Source organism: Felis catus, chromosome A1 (assembly GCF_018350175.1).
Source record: "Felis catus isolate Fca126 chromosome A1, F.catus_Fca126_mat1.0, whole genome shotgun sequence".
Classification (NCBI taxonomy): Eukaryota; Metazoa; Chordata; class Mammalia; order Carnivora; family Felidae; genus Felis; species Felis catus.
In genome coordinates this window covers 70,081,730-70,103,609 of record NC_058368.1, presented here as the reverse complement: position 1 = coordinate 70,103,609, position 21,880 = coordinate 70,081,730, and the positions used below count along the sequence as shown (strand labels likewise).

Here is a 21,880-nt window from a genome sequence, read left to right as displayed (position 1 = left end):
GTACATTTCCTGCCGAATCATTTCATAGTGAGCTCTGCTTCTTGGGAATGTGAAACAGGCTTGAATCCCATCATTAGATCATGAGAGAACAGTCTCGAGTCCCCAGTCTTTCATTTCACTCAACATTCTTGAATGAGTTTGCAGTTTTGTGTTTTCTTTTATCTTTGCAACCTGATTTCACATTATTATCATTTTCCTTCCTATTCAGAGAGCCTGTTTAAGTAGGACTTTATTTTAGAATCATTCCCTCCCACCTTTTTTTTTTTTTTAACCCCTATAACACAAGAACCCTTCCTGGGTGGTAAGCCTGGGGCTATACCTGGGAACAGCTCTAATTGTGCTTTATGTCACAGGGATTCTTTGAAGATGAAGATGGAAAAGAGTATATTTACAAAGAACCCAAACTCACGCCTCTGTCAGAAATTTCCCAGAGACTCCTTAAACTTTACTCAGATAAATTTGGTTCTGAAAATGTGAAAATGATACAGGATTCTGGCAAGGTATGACCATGTTTGGAAATGTTTCATAGTCATGATATTGTATTGATTGATTATTCAGCCTGCGGGCTGAATGTGGGACCTGTTTTTCCAGACCACTTCCTCTAAGGAACAACCTCTCCTCTCTTGTGCAGCAGGGATGATGGAAGGGAACCTGGGGCCTCACCACTCCGAATAGACTTTGATGCTCACCCTGATTTCCACCCCACACCTCTCCTGGCCACCCGAATCCTATTGCTGGTCCCCTATGGGCATCAGTGCATTCGGGCTGATGTAACGAACACTGCAGACTGAGCAGCTTATCAACAACACGAATTTCTCATAGTTATGGTGGTTGGGAAAACCTAGGTCAAGACCTAGAAACACAGCAGTTTCTGTGTCTGGTGAGGTCCTCCTTCCTGGTTCACAGATGAGTATCTCCTCCCTGTGTCCTCACATGGTGGAGGGGGTGAGGGGTCTCTGTGGGGCCCCTGTTAGAAGGGCATGAATCCCATTCGTGGGGGCTCTGCCCTCATGACCTGGTCACCTCCTGCCTCAGTGCCATCACACTGGAGGTTAAGATTTCACCCTATGAGGGGAGCCTAGGTGACCCAGCTGGTTAAGCATCTGACTCTTGGTTCAGCTCAGGTCACCATCTCACGGTTCGTGATTTTGAGCCCCGAGTTGGGCTCTGTGCTGATGGTGGACTCTGTGCAGCTCTGTGCTGGTGGTGCAGAGCCTGTTTGGGATTCTCTCCCCTCCTTCTCTCTCTGCCCCTCCTCCACTTGTGCTCCCTCACTCTCTGTCTCTCAAAATAAATAAGTAATCTTTAAAACAAAAATGATTTCACCCTATGAATTTGGAGGGGACAGACGTTCAGTCCATAGCAGCAAGCCTCAGAGAGATACCCTGACTCACTGGTTATCCCTCTGTGGGAACTTAGATTAGAACCTCTGTCATCACCAGGTGCCGTTTTCCTCAGAAACCTTCCTTGCCCCACCTGCGTGGGAAAACGGTGTCTCTGCCACGTTGGGTAGCATACCTCCTTGCACCTGCCTTCCAGAAATTCATTAAACTCTCTCACCCACTGCTGTCTTCTGTCCTCTTTCCTTGGTCCTCACAGGTGAATTCTATACCAGAGAGTTGCGTGAAGGAAAGGGATAGACACACATTGTTGGTCTGTTTTTAACCAGAACCCTTAACAGGACCTTTTGAAGGCCTACTTTTTTCCTAAACTGAACTACCCAGGTCCAATTTGCCTCTTTCTCTGAAACTGAAACCTTTGTCTGTGTCAAGCTGTGGCTTCAACGTGACAGCCTCTCCTCGGGACCCTCATGTGCATTCTTCTTCCCCCTCAATCCGCTGTCCTTGTAACAGCTGGAACACCTTCCCGACCTTCTTCCCTTCCCCCAAACACCGGTCCTCCGTTGCTCCTGTTTCGCACGTACAACTTCGGAAATGACAACTAGGGAAATACCACTGAGAACTAGGCAAGCATGTGCATTTCCACTGCTTTTACATTGCTTCTGCTAAGGAGAGTCACATTTCATAGGTTTGAACACAGTTGTAGCGATTGGCCGGATGGCTATTTCTAAAATAGAAGTTAATAACTCATGACTTTATGTATTTTCTTAACTTCCAAAGTTTTAGGCACGTCCATACCCATTTTTCATTTTTCTTCACAAACATTCCTGTTGAGAGGACAGTGGCTCATGATAACTAGAGGCTTTTAGCAAAACCTTCTTGGCCTTATTTATTTGTCAGCCCCAGTTCCAGAATTGTCTCCAAATTCTTTGCCCTCATTTCTTTCACACCCTTCCCCTTTTATTGCTCTACAAGCTTAAATACAATTCATTTGTGCAAAATTCATTTGTCTCCCTAATATATTAGCTATTGGGCTTGTATGGGAAATATCTATGTTTAATGTTCTATCTAGCACGTCACAGATGTTAGAGCACTGCTAATTGAATTGTAGCAATGCAGTTTTAAAAGCGTTTATGTGCTGAGTTAATCAGGAGCTAAACTTATCGTTAGATTAGTCTTAGACTAGTCTGTGCCTGTATTAATTCGTCCACTTCTATTTACATATAATCTGTGGATTAATTATAATTTGAGGTTCTAGGTATTAAACATTATTACTAAAATAAACATTTTTCTCTCTAAGCCAAATATGTAAAAATGCAGTTCAGGAAGCCAGCAGGAGAATCCAGACAGGGAGTCACTCAGCAAGAAAACTAACATGATGTCTTAAAAAAAATTCAGTGTCAGAAAAAAAAAATGGAGAATATTAGATTAAATATGATCGTTTATTAGATTCTGGTTCAAACACAAATAGTGATAAATAACATTCTGGGGACATTTGAGAAACTTTAACGGACTGGGTGTTGAATTAAGTTAGTTTTATTGGGTATGATATACATTATGGTCATGGAGGAGAATGTCCTCCTGTTTAAGAGATGCTGGTGGAAGTGCCATGATGGATACCACTTACTTTGAAATGGTTCAACAACAACAACAACAACAAAAAGTCTATACGTACATGTGTAAGTGTGCGTCCACGTATGCGTGTGTGTGTGTGTGTGTGTGTGTGTATGTACTTGAACAAAGCATTAGCAATCGTTCTAAGTGGTGGGTATGTGGGTGTTTGTTGTACTATTTTTTTTTCCACTTTTCTAAACTTTTCCAAATCTTGTATTAATAAGAAGTGGAAAGACAAGCTTAGGGATGCTTTGAAAGAGTCCGTCAAATAGCACCAATCTCCCCTTTTGTTTATTCCCTTAAAGGTCAACCCTAAGGATCTGGATTCCAAGTATGCATACATCCAGGTGACTCACGTGATTCCATTCTTCGATGAAAAAGAATTGCAAGAAAGGAAAACGGAATTTGAGAGATCTCATAACATTCGCCGCTTCATGTTTGAGATGCCCTTCACTCAGACTGGGAAAAGGCAGGGCGGGGTTGAGGAGCAGTGCAAACGGCGAACCATATTGACAGGTACCGTTGCCCTTGCTTCTCTTCGTTTCTTTTCTCTTCTCTTTTCTTTTCTTTCCTTTCCTTTCCTTTCCTTTCCTTTCCTTTCCTTTCCTTTTCCCTTTTCTCTTCTCTTCTTTTTTCTTTTCCTTTCTTTTCTTTTCCTTTCTTTGCTTTTCTTTTCTTTGCTTTTCTTTTTTTATTAATTTATTTTCGAGTTAAATAACATACAGTGTAGTCTTGGCTTCAGGAGTAGAGCCCAGTGATTCATCTCTTACATATGACACCCAGTGCTGATCCCAACAAGTGTCCTCCTTAATGTCCATCACCCATTTACCCCACCCCCTCCAGCAACCCTCAGCTTGTTCTCTGTATTTAAGAGTCTCTTATAGTTTGTCTCCCTCTCTGTTTTCATCTTATTTTTCCTTCCCTTCCCCTGTGTTCATCTGTTGAGTTTCTCAAATTCCACTTAGGAGTGAAATCATATGATCTCTTTTTCTAACTGACTTATTTCGCTTAGCATAATACCTTCCAGAATCCCATACAGACATTAGCCTGGACACCAAGGTAAAGAGTTCTCTGGAAGGGATCCAGAAGCTTCTAGAAGGAAGGGCCCTTCAGGCTTAGTTAACTTTCCCCAGATATCTGTTTCATTTTAACATTTATCTAATGCTTACTTTTGAATACTCCTGACATTTTTCTATTTGTTAACATTTTCTTCTTCTGCTCAACCAGAAGTTCATACCCGAAGTCAAGTCACTGACCCTTTTTTAGAATCTGATGAAACCAGTGGGCCCTTATCTCCTCAGAGAGCTTTTGCACACAATTTCAGGTGACTTACAGACACCTTCTGAAACCCATGCAGACCCCTCTCCAGGCCCAGGGCCTCAAGAGCCCCTGCATACGGTTCTGTGTCTCCTTCACAGGAAGAGACCCCTACATGTCTTTCTCACACAGTTCCCGGCCTGAACCTGGTCAGGGATTTTAGGCTGAGTGAATAAATAGGATATGAGGTTGGATCCCTTGTGTCTCATCTCTGAGAGTGGCTGGCCACCCTCAGCTTGGATACCGGCCCTAGCAGGAAGCTCACTGCCTTCAGAGGCTCTCCGTTCAGCTGTGACAGGAGCTTTAATAGATCCTTGGACCCTGGTTAGCCATTGATAACCCATTCTCAGAAATGTGTTTTGCATCATTTCCTAGTTCCTGACAGTGTAGACTCTTACCTTCTCTGGGGGAACTTGACCTTGTCCACTCTTGGGTTGGGGTCAGCAGCGTGACTAGGGTAACCTAAGATAGAACACTTTCTTGACCTCAAAAAAAGTCGGTGAGAGGTCTGCTCAGAAAGCCAGGTGTGTCTATATCCGCTGTTTCAAAGAGTGATAGTTCAGTAGAACCAGGAAGGTGTCCATTGCTCTGTCTAGAAGCCGATGTTGCCGGGCAATAATAGGGAACAGTGTGATGATGAGTGAAAGGACCCCTGTTAAGATGCCACATTTCACATGGGCTCCACTCTCACCACTGAACTGGACACTTTCAGTGGGTGAGTCTGTATCTCAGTAAAGCTATTACCAAAGAAAGAACATGACTCATTGTAAAATAGCTCAGAACAGCATATTACAGAGAATTCTTCACCCTTCCTAGGAAGGAACTGAGATAAAAGTTAAAATTAAAAAAACAAAAAAAAAAAACTCCTGCTTTCTTAAAGAAAGAGCCCCTACTACTTTTAGAGTAATGATAACACGTGAAATTCAAACAGTATTGTCCTCAAAAATGGTAGTCCCTCCCCATGGGGAGAGGAGTTGTTCTTCTCATGGACACAGTAGCAAATTCTTCTTCTTAGACAAGATAACTACATTTCTAGGTGGGGTCACTATGCCAGCTTGGGGCATTTATCTCTACAGTCATGACCTTAAGTCCGTGCTTATCACACTGCTCCTGGACCTGCAGCATAAGCATCATCTGGGAACGGGAGAAATTCAGATTTGTGGGCCCCGCCCAGCCCTGCTGAATCAGAAACTCTGGGCGTGGGGCCCGGCTAGTTGTGTTGAACAAGCCCCCCCAGGTGACTCTGGTGCCGCTCCAGTTTAAGCACTGCGCTTAAAATAAACCCAGTTCCCTGATGAGTCAGGGTCAGGATTTTTTATTAGGATTATTCTGCTCAGGTAACATTATCGATTCAGAAACAGTGTTTTCCCTGGCCAGATTTCCTTCAGGGTCGCAGTTTATCATTTTGTCACAGAAATGTTTTTGATCAGCTAGAGAACAAGAGCAAAGCTCTGTACCTGCCGGAACAGAGGAGACAGAGTATCACCGCTGCAGAGAGAGGCAGAGTTAACACAGGGGTGTCGGCTCATCTGTGGGGATGGGAAAGTATGGGCAGTACAGAGCCCGGGCCTCGTCCTGCAGACCCAGGGCAGTGCTCACTGTGATCCCGGGCAAGTCACCTAATCTCTCTCTATGCCTTAGTTTCCCCATCTGTGAAATGGATAGACTTACACTATCCATCTTGTGTTGAAGAACATCATAAATGATACCCAGGAGGGGCAAGAATGTACTTTATTTCGCTGGATCTTATCCACCAGTTGTCCCCTTGCCTTTTGAGGTTGCTAATGAGCCAAAGGGGATTACAGTACAACAAAATACCCAAAAAAGGTATAGTTTTCACCCTGAAAGATCTCCAAATATCAAAAGGATAGTTACTGGGCAGCATAAAGATTTAGAGAAAGGGTTGTAAAAATGCTACTAAGAACACGTGAGCTCCGTATCAACCTTTACAGGCACACAGACCAGGATATTCCAAAGACTTTGAACTTGAGAGTTTTCCCCTATGTTATTAATCCTTCAGGCTCTTCTTCCATTGCTTTCCTTCAAACCAGACCTTTGACCATCCAAGTTGTGGGGGAGCCCCGGCCCTGCCTGACCTCTGAACCCGGCAAAGGCTTGCTTTCCTGGGTAGGTCAGTCAGTTCACTGCAATTGTGGGATCATTTGGAAAACCAGGAAAACCTCCACACCCCTTCTGTGTAAATTTCTGAGCCTGCCTCCCAACTTAACCCCCTCCTCTCTTCCTGTCATGGAACTCCTGCCATGGAGCTTCTTCCCAATCACTATTCCAGAGTCTTCCAAATCCTGCCCAGACTCCCACTCAGGGTAGAAATATTCTCCTGCTCTTCACCTTCTATTCAGTCTCACCAGGCTGTACAGGCACCCATGCCCCTCAGCCCCTTCTTCCTCACCTTCCTTCCTGAAAGGCCGCACGGCATGAGGTCCAGCCATTTTATAGTAACGTGATGCTTCACTCAGTCAGTCACCTAACCTTCCACCCTCCAGGCCACTTTGCTCTTTCATTTAGCCATTTGGACACTAATGCATTAATTGATTCCACAACATTTATGGAGCACAGGCAGTATTCCATCCTGGCTTTGTAACAAAACACACACGTCTGCATTAGGCAGTCTCCTTCTAGCAGAAGGAGACAGACAATAACCAGTAAACATAATGGGTAAACATACCTGTGTTGGAAGGTAATACTTGTTCTGGACAAAAGCAAAAGGAGATCAGAAAGGTGGGACTGAAGGGGTAGGGTTGCAATTTAAAATGGAGTAGCCCAGAGGGGCCTCACTTGAGGAGGTGACACTTTAGACCAGACTTGAAGGAGGTGAGGGAGTAGGCCACGCAAACATCTGGAGGAAGAAGGAGCTGTCTGAGCAAAAGCCAATGGGTGGGGGTGCTTGTGCCCAGCACATTCAGGGGACAACCAGCAGGCCGGCATGGCTGGAGCTGAGTGAGTCTGAGGGAGAGGAAGAAAGATGGGGCCAGCAAGGAAGGCAGGGGAATCCCAGCTCACGTGGACCTGGTGGGCTCATGCACAGGCTCTGAGTTTTCTGTATCATTATACTCTCCCTTGCTTCTCTAAGTCTCCACTTACCATCGCAAGACTCAGGACTTTTACGCTGAATGAAATCCGTATAGTCCGCGTACATCTCACAGACATCCGTGGAATTAACTGTTCTCTTGGAAATACTCAAAAATAACTGTGATTACGCTAATCACCTGTGTTTTGACACCACTGTTACCCTCATGAAACGCTTCCACGGCACTTCTTACTCATGGCAGTGCAGTGGCAGTCTGTAAAGCGCTTTCTGTCCACCCCCGGGTGCACCTCTGGCTCCCCGGCTGGAGAGCAGCGAGGCCCAGGTCTTACCACGCTACCAAAGAAGCGTCAGGTTCCAAGAGGATTGATCAATCCCACTGCTGCCACTTAAAAACCATCCACAAGGAATGCAAAAGAAATAGGAGACACAGACCTTTGGTCTGTGATCGATAAAACATTGAGGGACTAGAACAGGCCTGTCAGGGTGTGACTTGAGGCTGCGGCAGGCTGAACACCTCCCGCTTTGTGCAGACTTTGGGTGACCCACCTGGACTGTGTGCTGCATGGTGCTGGCCCTGTTTTCTCACTGAGGCCTTTCTAAGTAAACTCTCCCTAGCCACTTACTAAACAGCAATGATCCAAGCGTAACACTCCCGTCTTACTTTTGCTTGTTAAAAAATAAAATTAGCTTTTAAGCATTTATATTCATGTCTATTCATAAATATATATTAAATAAAGATATTAGAGATATTTATATGCCATGTAAAGCAAAAAGGTAGAAATTTAAAACAGACCCAAATTAGAACTGGCTGTTTTTCTATTCATTTTGTTGATACGTTCAGGCATCTTATTATGATAAGTGAAAACAATACTATTGGTTGTTTTTTTTGTAGGGGAGAAAAAAGTATAAGAAAACGTAAATATTCTTATTTCTGTTTTTTATTCACTTCTGTTTCAAAATATCTCTATGATTAGTGTGACTTCAACAGCCTGAATATCTGGTTTATAAAATACTTGGAAATATGTTCTCACTTGTTATTTTTCACTGATTTCTCTGATTTGTGCAAATTCAAGCATGTAATTCAAAATTCTCTAGAGAAGTGAATTTTCTCAAGGATATATTTATGGAACTATTTTCTGGACTTAAAATCTTGTCTGTTGATATCTCAAAACTCTGTACCGTTCTTAATGTTTTCAAAGCCCTCTTACACCTACTAGTCTTTCAGATCTCACAACTTCCAAGGAAGGTAAGGCATTTATGGTTAAGAAAACTGAGCAGGAAATGATAGTAATTTCTTCAAGCATATACAAAAAGACCCAACTCTCTTGACTTTGCACCATACAACCTGTCATTAAACATGCACAGTGAGGGGCGCCTGGGTGGCTTAGTCGGTTAAGCGTCCGACTTCGGCTCAGGTCATGATCTCACGGTCCGTGGGTTCGAGCCCCGCGTCGGGCTCTGTGCTGACAGCTCAGAGCCTGGAGCCTGCTTCGGATTCTGTGTCTCCCTCTCTCTCTGACCCTCCCCCGTTCATGCTCTGTCTCTCTCTGTCTCAAAAATAAATAAATATTTAAAAATAAAAATAATTAAAAAAAAAATAAACATGCACAGTGATAAAAGAAGACAGTGCTGTGGTTCCACGAAACCCTGGCATGTGACTTTAGCAAGATTTGGGTTCCTTATCTATAAAATGGGAATAATAAGTACTTCTACCTCAATAGTAGTAAAGACGATACAAGCTGCGGCATCATTTCTGGGACTCGTTCCTCCACAGCAATACACTGCTTCCCTTATGTGAAGAAGCGGATCCCCGTCATGTACCAGCACCACACCGACCTGAACCCCATCGAAGTAGCCATTGATGAGATGAGTAAGAAGGTGGCCGAGCTCCGGCAGCTGTGTTCCTCAGCCGAAGTAGACATGATTAAGCTGCAGCTCAAACTCCAGGGCAGCGTGAGCGTTCAGGTGAGCCCAGCACTGTCAAAGCAAACCACAGGGCAACAGACGCAGGGGCTCATTTGGACCTTGGTAAATTTCAAGCCCAGCAAGGTCTAGTGTAGATCCCTACTTGACCTGGTTATCCCAGTTACCTTCCAGTATCTGTGCAGTGTCTCCTGATACCAGAAGGGGGCGGTAGACTTGGGGCCCCCACCCAACCCCACCTGGAGGAGTGTCTTTTTAGTACTTTGGGGAATTCTAGGTGCCTAACTGGAAACATCAAGACTCTTCTAAATAAAAGAAGTGTGAATAGCTGTAGGGTTCCTTACAAAACTGTTGTTTTCTGGTTTCTATGAAAATTGTATCTGAAAAAGTACCTTAAGTTTCACTCTCTTAATGGTCTGTTTTGATTAACAGAAATTTTTTCATTTTATGGTAAATTAATTAATTTTTCCTTAATTAGTAACATTTTTGCGCCCTCTTTAAGAACTTCGTTCTTAAATCTGTTTCAAAAATGTTCTCCTATGTTTTCTTCCTTTGTTTAGTATTCCTGTATAGATCTGCAATCCAGCTGGAATCTATTGTATGTGGTAACAGATAGGGGTCAAGATACATTTTTTCCATATAGTTATCCAAGCAATGTGCACCATTTAGTGAAAAGATAGTTTTTTATCTACTGATTATATATGTATGTTCAGTTGTGAAAATTCAATAAGGTATGACCTCATGGTATATGTACCTTTTTGTTTGTATATTATACTTCAAAATAATTGGTTTTTAAAAGGTATCTTACTTACATGATTTCCAAGGAAATTGGCAAATCACCTCCTTCCAGTGATTTGTATGCTTCTTGCTTTAGTGATTTTTTTAAGTATATATAGGTAATTCTAGCACATGTTTTACACACACACATACACACACATCCTTATATCCAATTCCTTTCTTCAAAGAAGGTTACATTTGGGGCACCTGGGTAGCTCAATTGGTTAAGCGTCCAACTTCGGCTCAGGTCATGATCTCATGGTTCGTGAGTTCAAGCCCCACATCAGGCTCTCTGCTAACAGCTCAGAGCCTGGAGCCTGCTTCAGATTCTGTGTCTCCCTCTCTGCGCCTCCCCCACTTATGTTTTATCTCATAAATGTCTTACATTTATGAAAGTTGCATGTAGATGTAATATGTAAGTTTTAAGGTTTTTTTTCGTTTATTTTCTGGAATCAGTTCTTGTTACCTTTCTAATCAAAGCACACTGGATGGTTGCCTAACATTTTCTAAATGTCATTCACCACAAAAGGGCTTGTAGATGTTTCAACCTCTTCCCTCATGACCTGAAAGACTTATGTACCAAAATAAGTTATCAAGTGAATACGATAAATATTCTAACATGAGCAATTACATAATGGGTCCACAGGCCACACTTTTCTACAACTATAAAAACAAAACCACTCATTAACATAGCCTGGGAACATCCAGCCTCTATCAGAATACCAGCGGAGGGTATGGGCGCCAGTAAAGGGTGGGGCTGGACAGGTTGAGCTTTCTAAAGGGCATAATGTGCCCTTCCATTTGACAGCGACCTTAGAGATTTATAAATACCCAATCATCTTTAAGAAGCAAAGATCATTATTCCATGATGATGAGTTTCTTTTTAAAGTTTATTTCTTTATTTTGAGAGAGACAGACACAACGTGAGCAGGGGAGGGGTAGAGAGAGAGGGAGAGAGAGAATCCTAAGCAAGCTCTTGAGCCAATGTGGGGCTCTAACTCACCAACCATGAGATCGTGACCTGAGCTGAAACCAAGACTCAGACGCTTAAATGACTGAGCCAATCAGGTGACCCTGAGGAGATTTTTTTTTTTTATACGTGTGTGCCCACCAAGGTAACAGTGAAGTTGCAGCTATAGGAAATTAACTTTACCATTTTATTTAGGTATTTCTGTAATTCTTATACCAAGAACCTCACTGGGGTTGCTCTTGTATAGGACAGAGCCATCATGGTGGCTATATGACTCTGTACTCCAAGATCTGGTTATGTTAGTCCTTATGAAATCATATCAGCTTTCCTGTTTGCATATCCTTAAAATTGAGTATATTGTGTCATTTTAGGTAATTGGTCATTTGGGTCATGTCCAGATCATTAGCATAGTTCCCCATGCAACACCAGTATGATGATACCTGCAGTCATCACAGGTTAACTAGTTGTTCCTGACTTGGAGGCCCATCTCCCACCACTGTGGCCCTCTGTCTCCCCACCTCGGGTATGAATTCCCACACCTCAGCTCTCCTGCCATTACTGCACAGGTCATGCCTACCGTGGGTCAGAACCACAGCCCAGCTCTTCACCAACAGTGACAGACCCTCCCTACTTACTTACCTTCCAAGCCCGCCAGACCTACCAGGGAAAATGATGTGATAATCACATGTCAAGTTCTTTCTCACGCCATCTCAGATGCCTAGGACTTTCTCTTTCCCACCCAGTGTATCTGACCTTCTTTCTCTCCACATTCCCATGTATCCTGACTATCCAACTTCAAGGAACTCTTCTTGGCTAATCAAGAGATGCAGGGTTCTGGTTCACTCATCCTGTTGCTAAATGCCCCTAATCTTTGGCATTCCAGCACACCTCAGCTGGTTACTTCATTTGAAGATAGCAAATCGATTTGTCCATGGCTGTCTACACAGTTCAAAGAGGTGAACAGTTTTTAAAAAATTGGCCAATATACTATATTCTTTAGTTTTTCACTGAACTCACACATGGACCTTCTGTCAGTGTAGAGTAGCACAAATACCAATTGGAAGACTTGGGCTCTGACCTCAAGTGTTTTGCTTACTGGCTGTTCAACCTTGAACAAGTCCTTCAGTTTTCCAAACTCTGCTTCCTCCTTCGTAAAATGAGCCATCATCTCAAACACCCTGATGATGTCTGAGGTGATAAAATCAAATGACATATAATAATACAAGCTTTGTTCATGGTTTCCTCTTTCAGATTGTCAGTTCCTGGAGGGCAGGAGTCATGACTAGCTTGAACAGCGTTGTTAGCACATGCCAACTGAAACCAAATCAATGAGAATGGTCATTTTTATAATAACATACTTTAAAATCTTTGTTCTTGATCTAGGTCAACGCAGGTCCACTAGCATATGCCCGAGCTTTCCTAGATGACACAAACACAAAAAGATACCCTGACAACAAAGTGAAGTTGCTTAAAGAAGTTTTCAGGTAAAGTACACTGGAAATGTCTCTTTCTCTTCAAGTAGCCATCATATCTGTGCTCATTCAAGAAAGAGGTGCTACCAGTTGGACTCTCTCTTTGTCCTCAACATGCCTTTATTTCCCTCTCTCTTACCATTTCAGGCAATTTGTGGAAGCTTGCGGTCAAGCCTTAGCGGTAAATGAGCGGCTGATCAAAGAGGACCAGCTAGAGTACCAGGAAGAAATGAAGGCCAACTACAGGGAGATGGCGAAAGAGCTTTCCGAGATCATGCACGAGCAGGTAAGTGCCACACTCGGTTCTTGTCATTTTTAGCAAGCACGTGCTAGTTGGGTTCTCACATGTGCCCTGGGATGGCCTAAACCTTCTGATGTCCTTCCAGAATTTTGGTATCTGAAGAGTAATGTAGCATGCTACACGCTGCTGCCCTCTGAGCGCAGGTTACCTGGGGAAGGGCTAAGAGCTAGCCCACCTGTTAACATCTAACACAACCAGAGGAGAGCAGCACCCACCTCCTTTTTGTCACTCTTAGAGGTGGTTGTGGTTCGAAGCTCTGTCCCTCCCCACCCTAATCTGGCTCAAAGCAAAACAAGACTTGCATAAAAAAGAAATACCTAGCTTGTTCCTAGAAATCTTTTTATTCACCCAATCCTTTGAAAGACCAAGACTTGCCAGCCTAAGTTTAAAGAATTTTCTGTTAACATTAAATCTCTTTCGCCACTTAAAAGAACAGGGTTGTTCAGTTTTTGACTGTTCACAACTGACTTGGGTCCCCTAATGGATTCTTCATGGTGGCTTCTCTAGTCCTTGTTATTTTGGGCATCTTTCCTGGTTACATGGCTACTATCACCTTCCTGTATGAGCTCCTTTCAGTAGGATCATGTATGTGGGCTCAGTAGTCAGAGGGGCAGCTACCCAGGCAACTAAGTGCATGTCAAAGAGCAGCTTCCAGAGTACTGATTTTGTAGGGGTCCATTCTCCATCGGCCACAGTGACTTCTTCCAAATCACAGTGCCATTCTTCACAAGTAACATGAGTACTTCCATTGCACATAACTCCTTTTCCGGTTTCCTACACGATTGTCGTTCAGTCTCTCAAATGAAAGCGAGGACCACTTATATCAGTTAACATATCATGTGACGATCCAGTTAGGAAATTTCTTTTGCAGGAAACTAACTGAAATGTCTGATCTTTAACTTGCTTGCTTTTTTTTCCTCCTCTTCCATGCTAACACATTCAGATGGGATGGTAATGTCATTTTTTAATTTTATTTTTCTGAACCTCGATAAACTGCTTCACGTAAAGTTATGACTGAGTTTGAATAACTGCAGACATTGGCATAAAGTGTGTGCAGAGGGAGGCACCCTCTTCCGGGCATGTAGAAAAGTAGAAAAAAATTGAACTGATGAAAGAAATACATGTGTGAATGATAAAGCAGAAAAGGGATGGTCTCATGAAAATTAGTTTTTGGAGAAAGCCCAAGGTCTTTTCCATGGAGCTTACAGATTGCTGTGTAACAGAGAGTTTGATCAGTGGGTGTCAGCATTTGGCACTAGAAGAGAAGAAAGTAGGAAAACAATGTGGACTGATAATGTTAGAATAAGCTCCCATATCATATGGACATTTCTCGCAGTGCCGTGCTCTAAACTGCACCTTGAACTTTCCATTATCTCAACAACTGTGAAGATTAAACTCTTGAATCCTTAAGCGAAAAGGGTTGTGACCTGGAGTAGACTTGCTTTTGGTTTTCCCAGGGGAGCCTCTGACTGTGTATGTTCCTCTCAATTTCCACCTGTCAGTAGGTCAAGTCTCGCCCCTAGAATTCTCCCCCGCATTACCGAGTGTGAAGAGAGACCTGTTCAGGGTCATAGGGGCAGCTGCTGTCTCTTCCCCAGGATGGAAATCTGTAAGACCCTGAGAGAAGGAGCCAGTGGAAAAACAGAGATGCTCAGGACTCATTTTAAAAGACTTTTCCAAGCGACAGGGCTAGGTCGTGTCCCTGGCAAGTACGTGTAAGATAGACTTCACCACCTTATAATCTGGTGAGTCTAGAAGAGAAGGCTCCATTCAGTACTTTATAAAGGAAACAAAACCCATTGTACTTGACTTTCCCTTAAAATCCTGATCTGAAAAAGGTCATTTTCTAGATGAGCTGACACAATCCCTCTGCAAACCGCCAAAGCCGAGCTCTCTGAGCATACCATCATTCAGAGTAACAGTGACCATTGGATGATAAATTGTGTTACGTGAAACACGCCATTTTGAGAAATGTCTTTAGGGGCATTACACTTCAGTAATGTTGTGTTTCTGTGCCTCAAGATTTGCCCACTGGAGGAGAAGACGAGCGTTTTACCGAATTCCCTTCACATCTTCAATGCCATCAGCGGGACTCCAACAAGCACCCTGGTTCACGGAATGACCAGCTCGTCCTCAGTTGTGTGATTTTGCCTCACGGACCGTATGTGGGGCTTTGTCATTTGCAAACTCAGGATGATTTCCAAAGTTAATCACTGGGCTCGTGCAAGACACAGGGAGGACCGAGCACAAGAAGAAGTGAAGGGGAATGGGAGAGAAAGGAACTCAAGAACGGTGTTATTTCATAGCCGATTTTCTAGAAGAGTCATAAGAGGGTACACATATTTTTTTAAATCTTGCTGGCAATATTCGAACTTTTCATTATGTCTTAACGGGGGTGTGTGGCGAACTCTCTTAAGCTGGAGTGAGATTTTATTCTTCCTTACGGAGTAGTATTAAAATAAATGGCCTAGAGAAAACATGTGTTCTGGAATGTACAGAGCAGGGACAGTAGCACTGAAATGGAGGCTGGAGTAACGTTTGCCTCTAGGCTAAGCTGGAAAACCTTGAAAATATTTTTTTTCCTGTGGCACATTCAGGTTGAATACAAGAACTATTTTTGTGACTAGTTTTTGATGACCTAAGGGAACTGATCATTGTAACTTTTGTACCAGTGAGCCAGAAGGTTGAGTGCTTTTATACTCATATACTCGCATCTAAAAAATAGGAAAGCTTAAGAAACTATGTGAGCTTAAAACTAGTCAAGCAGTTTAGAACCAAAGGCCTCTATTAATAAACAAAACTATGCTAAAAAATTTAAAAGTAGTACAGGATATTGTAATGTACATATGAGTTTGTTAATACAGTCTCCACACTCTGTACATACATGGATTACATTTCTACATTTTTTAATACTCCTCACATCCGCTTCTGCATTAAGTTTCGTTGTGACAAATTGGTGCCGTTCTTAGTATATGCAATACACTTGACTTTACTGTTTTATCCTTGTACATAAAAAAAGTGCAATATGGAGGTGTATACAGTCTTTGCTCTGTTAGGTTTATAAACTTTTAAAAAATCTCATCCTTTTGCCAAAGTGGTGGAGTATGTAATTGGTAAACCATAAATCCTGTGGTGAATCGTGGTGTGATTTAAAGCTTTCACCATGTTATATTTTCTTTTGAGACATTAATTTAGTAATTTTATATTTGGGAAAATAAAGGTTTTTAATTTTATTTAACTAGAATCTCTGCCCTGCTGTAAGTAAACATTCTGTACCACATCTGTATTAAAAATAACATTGCTGATTTTCTGGTAGTGAATATTGGGTATTTATTATTATTAGCCATTCCCAAGAGGGCCAGGATATTGGAATACTTGGCGGTGAACTAACATGGTATATGAAATTTGCTTTAAAAGTTGAGGAAAAGAAAGGGGCTGGGTGGAGGAGACAAGACTGACAAACGTTGGCAGTTGTTGAAGCTGAGGTTGGGTACATGGGGAATCCTGGTACCATTTTGTCTGCCCCCGCGTATGTCTCCGTGGTACAGATTTCAGGAGGCAGGTCTAGACCTCAGATCTGCCAGTTGCCTTGGATAAATGCGCTGCTGCACCGTGGCCTGGCTCTGAATTCTGCTAGCTGTTGCCAAGCCTGCACAGACACCTGTGCCCTCTGGCTTTTCCTCTTCGGCTCTGTCGAGAGTTCCATCTTCATCAGTTTCCTTGCTTGCTTTTGAGATGACTACTCGGAGACAAGCTGGTCACTGAGCCAGCAGCCATGTGTGCACACGCCCTGCGATCTGTGTCATCCCAAAGAAAGCCAAGTCAAGTGACAGCTCTGATTGTAGGTGCCGGTCCTGCCTCTGATATGCCCGGTGGCTGGCAGGTGAGTTCATTGTCACCCAGCCCCGTGTAGTCACAGCGATGAAAGGAAGAGGAGTCTTGCCCCAAGAAGTAAAATGGCTGCTTTTCCTACTTGAAGGCTTTTTAAAGGCTGTTTTTCACATAACCAGTTGAGGAAAGAAAATGTGATGTACATCTTGAACACCCAGACGCCAAGGATCTTTTGGCGTCTTTGAAACATTCTCAGTCAGTGGTAAGTCCGTATTTTATAGGTGGAGACAAGGGCATGAAGAAGAGACGGTGAAGCATGATGGCAATTCACCAGAGTCGACAGCCCGTCCATTAGCGGATCCGGATTTAGAGCTAAACACAATTCTCCATGAAGGTTCGCCCTGAGTCTCTGACCTCCCCGGCGCAGTGTAATAAACCTTGACTCCAACATCAGCAGGAATGGATATAGCAGTATGTCTCCTTTGTCACTGAGCTGGATTTCCTGGTCATAAATGCCTTATTTAGAAACCATAAAACTCAAGTCACCGTGTAGTAAGATAAATATAAGTCTGGAAAGTGCTAACTTGCTATCTCTTCATTAGACTTGGAGAGTAATTTGTACAGATGCCATGTCAGATATGATTCAGCTTGGAAGGTGACCAACCCTCATTTATTACAGCCGTGGAGAAAGGAGCCATCTCCTTGTTGAAGACATCTACTGTTGACCCCGTGACAGAGTACATCCGTACCAATTAAAAATATCATTTAGTTTACATATAAAATTCTCATTTTGGTATGAAGTCACACAATAAAGTAGCAGTGTATTGGGGAAATTTTTTTAACATTAAAAAAATTTTATTGCTATTTTTAAGTAATTTGTTTATGTTTCCCATACATCTTTCCCTTTTTTATTGAGGTAAGAGAAACATATAAAATTTATCATTTTAACAATTTCTTTGTTTTAATTTTTTCATTTAAAATGTTTAGTTTTTGAGAGAGACAGAATGTGAGTGGGGGAGGGAGGGAGAGAGGGAGACACAGAATCCGAAGAAGATTCCAGGCTCTGAGCTGTCAGCACAGAGCCCAATGCGGGACTCGCGCTCACGAGCAGTGAGATCATGACCTGACCCCAAGTCGGATGCTTACCCAACTAAACCCCCCAGGCGTCCCCCATTTTAACTATTTTCAAGTGTACAATTCAGTGGCATTAAGTCCAATGTTGTGCAATCACCACCACCATCCATCCGCAGAACTTCTTCATCATCCCAAACGGAAACTCTATACCTGGTAAATAATAACTCCTTATTCTCCCTTCAATAAGATTTTTTTGAAGTAACTTTCAGAATAAGAGTGTAGTTAGTATCTTATCAGGAATATTTGCTACCTGGGAAGTAACCAGCTCTAGGTACTGTACATAAACAGAGCCAGCTCCTTGGTGTGGAGAAGGCTGCTGAGAATTGGGACGTAACTTGAAAGGTAGCTTGAAAGGTCCCTCCGTAGGGACTTGTTTAACCATGTGACAGAGTTACTCAGTATAGAAACTCCATTGATAAAAGCATTTAATTTCCATCAACAGGGGATCGCTTGAATAAACTACAATACATGCACACAATAGAGTACTATATACTTATAAAAAGGAATTAAGAGTATCTCTGTACACTGCCAAGGAGTGATTTTCAGAATACTGTAAGTAAAAATCACAAGACAGGGAAAAGTGAATGGTATGCTACCCGTTATTTAAGAAAGGAAGAATATATACATAAGTAGATTTTGCTTCTGTTTTTTTAGATGGAAAGGAAAACAAACAAAAACTTTAAAGTATTACCTGTGGGGGACGAGAGAGAATGATAGGTAGAGGACGAGGTTAGATGATAGGCTTGTCCAAATATAATTTGCTTTATAGATTTGGCTTTAGGACCAGGTGAATATTACATTAAAATAATTTTCTAATTCCTAAAAATTGAAAGCAAAATGACATGAATGAGCATAACCATATATCAAGTTGATGACATAAACACAAAGGAATTATTTCAAATGACTTTACCATATAGGAATTTCACTGCACCTTCCTAGTGGGATATACCCAAAGGACAAAAATTGCGGCAACAAATAAGTAAATGATCGACTAATAAACAAAAACCATTTTCAGTAATTGTGGAAGTGGTGTATTGTTTTTGTGAGATTGTATTGTTCTTCTGAGACTCATATGTTTATTCCTGGTGAAAGTAAGTGAGTTATTATGTTGATATCCTTGGGAACCAAGTTTTTGGCATGAGAGGAAAAAAACTTACATCTTTAAGAACAAAGAGGTTAAATTAAAATTTTTTCATTCTGGAGGCACCTGGGTGGCTTAGTCATTTGAGCATCTGACTCTTGATTTCGGTTCAGGTCATGATCCTAGGCTCGTGGGATTGAGCCCTGCATCGGGTTCCATGCTGAGCATAAAGCCTGCTGACGATTCTGTCCCTCTCTCTCCTTCTGCCCCTCTCTCTCACTCACATGCTTTCTCTCTAAAAATAATAATAATTAAATTTAAAAATTAAAAAATAAAAATTAAAAACTCTTTCATTCTGAATTTGATGTGGAAATACCAACTTGAATTCATGATATATTTATCTTAAATGCACATTTATTAAACACTTATTTCCTAACTTGTTTCACAGAAGATGCCTAAAAACAATGACAAAGCCAATAGCTACTGAGCACCCCTCAGTGCCCAAATTGTGCTCTCCAAATACCTTTTCTACTAGAAGGATCCAGGGCTCCCCAAAGAATTGCTGATTCCAGATTTAGGGCAGAAATAGTCCAAGATGAATCTGGAACATCTTTTCATACCAGACAACCAGGGTGCTGGCAAAAAAACACCTGAGGCCCTGTCAAAAGAGTTTAAAGAAGCTCCTTCTAGCTAGTAGCCAGGCATGGAGAGAACATCAGCAAGAATAATAATAGAAATGGATTGGAAATATAAAGTTAAACTTAGGAGTTCATGATGCTACTAGAAAGATTTAAGAAAAGAAAACGGGTAACTACTGAAGGAGTTAATATCACCAAAGAAGGACACAAAGACAAAAAGTGCACATCCCACCTATGATGGATTCTTGCCAGAAACTCTAACCTGAATCTGATCATGTCTCTACCAACTCTCCAGGAAATAGAGGGCACAGAGGAACATGTTAAATGATACCACAGGAAATGCAGTCAACAAAATCTAATTCTGTGGAAAGTTTTTAAGACACACAGTCTGGTTTCTTTAGTAAATTTTAAGAAAAAAGAGAAGACCTGTGTATTCTTTGATTCTGGGTTCTCTTGATATGGCATATCTACTATATAAAGTACATAGACTTTTCCTATCCCTTCCTCTGAATACAACTAAAAACGCTGGATGTTAAGTACATTAAAAGAAGAAGAAGAAGAAGAAGAAGAAGAAGAAGAAGAAGAAGAAGAAGAAGAAGAAGAAGAAGAAGAAGAAGAAGAAGAAGGAGGAGGAGGAGGAGGAGGAGGAGGAGGAGGAGGAGGAGGAGGAGGAGGAGGAGTAAGGTGAGGGGAGGAGGAGAAGAAGAAGGTAAGACTCTGAAAGGTAGAGTGAAGAAAGCAGATCGGCTAGGGACCTTGGGAGCCAAAGAATGATACAGTGTTAAGTTTTCCATTTTTATTTTTCCTCCTATATCTCATACTTGGAGCCAAAGAAAATAGCAACATGGAAACTCCTACGGGCACAGACAAAAAAAGACCAACAACACTTTGCACCCATTATGGTGGCTATTATTTAAACCAAAAAAAAAGGTGAAGATGGAAAGAAATCGGGATGCTTTGCTTTGCTGGTTGGAATGTGAAACTGTGTGGCTGCTGTGGAAACAGTATGGTGGTTCCTCACAAATTAAACCTAGAATTACCAGATGATCCAGCAATTCCACTTTCTGACATATGCCCAAAAGAACTGAAAGGAGGGACTTGAGCAGATTTTGTACATCCGTGTCCATAGCAGCACTGTTCACAGCAGCCAGAAGGTGGAAGCTATGCAAGTATCCATCGATGGATGAATGAATAAACAAAACGTGATACACACATACAACAGAATATTACTCAGCCTTAAAAAGGAAGGACATTCCGACCCGTGCTACAACATGGATGAACCTTGAGGACATTATGCTCAGTGAAATAAGCCAGACACAAAAGGACAAATACTGTGGGATCCCACTTATATGAGGTACTGAGAGTGGTCAAGTTCATAGAGACAGAAAGTAGAAGGGAAATTGCCAGGGGCTGGGTGGAGGGGAAGTGGGGAGTAGTGTTGAACTGGCACTGAGTTTCAGTTGACTAAGATGAAGACATTGTGATGGAGGGTGGTGAAGGCTGCACAGAACACTGTGAATGTACTTAATGCCACAGAACTGTATGAATTAAAACGGTTGAGATGGTAACTTACGTGCCTGCTCTGTCTAGCCAAAGGAAGAGGAAAAGAGCAGCCTACCAAGACAGATCTTTTGGGTGACGCTGGCTCTCCTCCAACCAACACCGTAGAAACCCAACCAGCAGTGGCTGAATGGGCAGCAAGGCTCCCACCCTCCCAAGGCTCAACACCCCTGCTGGGTGGTGTCAGAGAAGGTCTGAAAGGAGCCAGGACTTTCTTCCAGACTGGCCTAGGGACAGTCCCAGTCCTGGGGTGCCTGTGGACACCACTGGGGACCCTAGACTTGACAGCAAAAGCATGATCCGTAAAAGGACAAAGCGATAGACTGAAGCTCACCAAAAGTAAAAACTTTTGCTCTGAGAGAATTCTGTTAAGAGGATGGAAATACAGACTGGGAGAAAATATTTGCAAACTAATAGAGCTGACAAAGGACTTAATCTAGAGCACGTAAACACTCAAGACTCAAAAGTAAAAAAAAAAACAAAAAAACAAAAAAGCAGCAACAATCCAACGAGAACATGGCCAGGAGACTTGAAACATTTCCCGGTAGGGGATATGCAGGTGGCAAATAAGCCCATGAAAAGATGCTCAACGTTATATTAGCCGTTAGGGGAACGCAAATCAGAGCCCCCATGAGAATTCACTGCCACCTATCAGAATGACTAAACTCAAACACAGTGACAACGCCAAGCGCCAGTGAGAATGAGGACGAACTAGATCACTCGTAAATTGCTGCTGGGAATGTAAAATGGCACAGCCATTCTGCGAAAACAGCGTGGCAGTTTTTTGTTTTTGTTTTTTAATGTGTATGTATATTTGAGACAATGCAAGAGACAGAGCGCAAGCAGCGGAGGGGCAGACAGAGGGAGACACAG

General features: G+C 42.4%; 1 protein-coding gene across 24 annotated transcripts in view; it reads left to right on the top strand.

Moving 5' to 3' along the window:
• Positions 1-16,071, top strand: part of DOCK9 (dedicator of cytokinesis 9) — a 291,308-nt gene extending 275,237 nt beyond the window's left edge. For 23 of the 24 annotated variants that reach the window (XM_023252831.2, XM_023252829.2, XM_023252810.2 and 20 more), the window contains 6 exons: positions 354-500; positions 3,260-3,470; positions 9,095-9,285; positions 12,374-12,474; positions 12,610-12,748; positions 14,786-16,071. In XM_023252831.2, coding sequence (XP_023108599.1) covers positions 354-500; positions 3,260-3,470; positions 9,095-9,285; positions 12,374-12,474; positions 12,610-12,748; positions 14,786-14,908 — 912 coding nt within the window. In that variant the 3' untranslated portion in view covers positions 14,909-16,071. Of the gene's footprint in view, positions 1-353; positions 501-3,259; positions 3,471-9,094; positions 9,286-12,373; positions 12,475-12,609; positions 12,749-13,706; positions 13,715-14,785 lie in introns of all 24 variants that reach the window. The other variant, XM_023252814.2, reaches the window with a different exon arrangement.
• Positions 16,072-21,880: the final 5,809 nt, after the last annotated feature.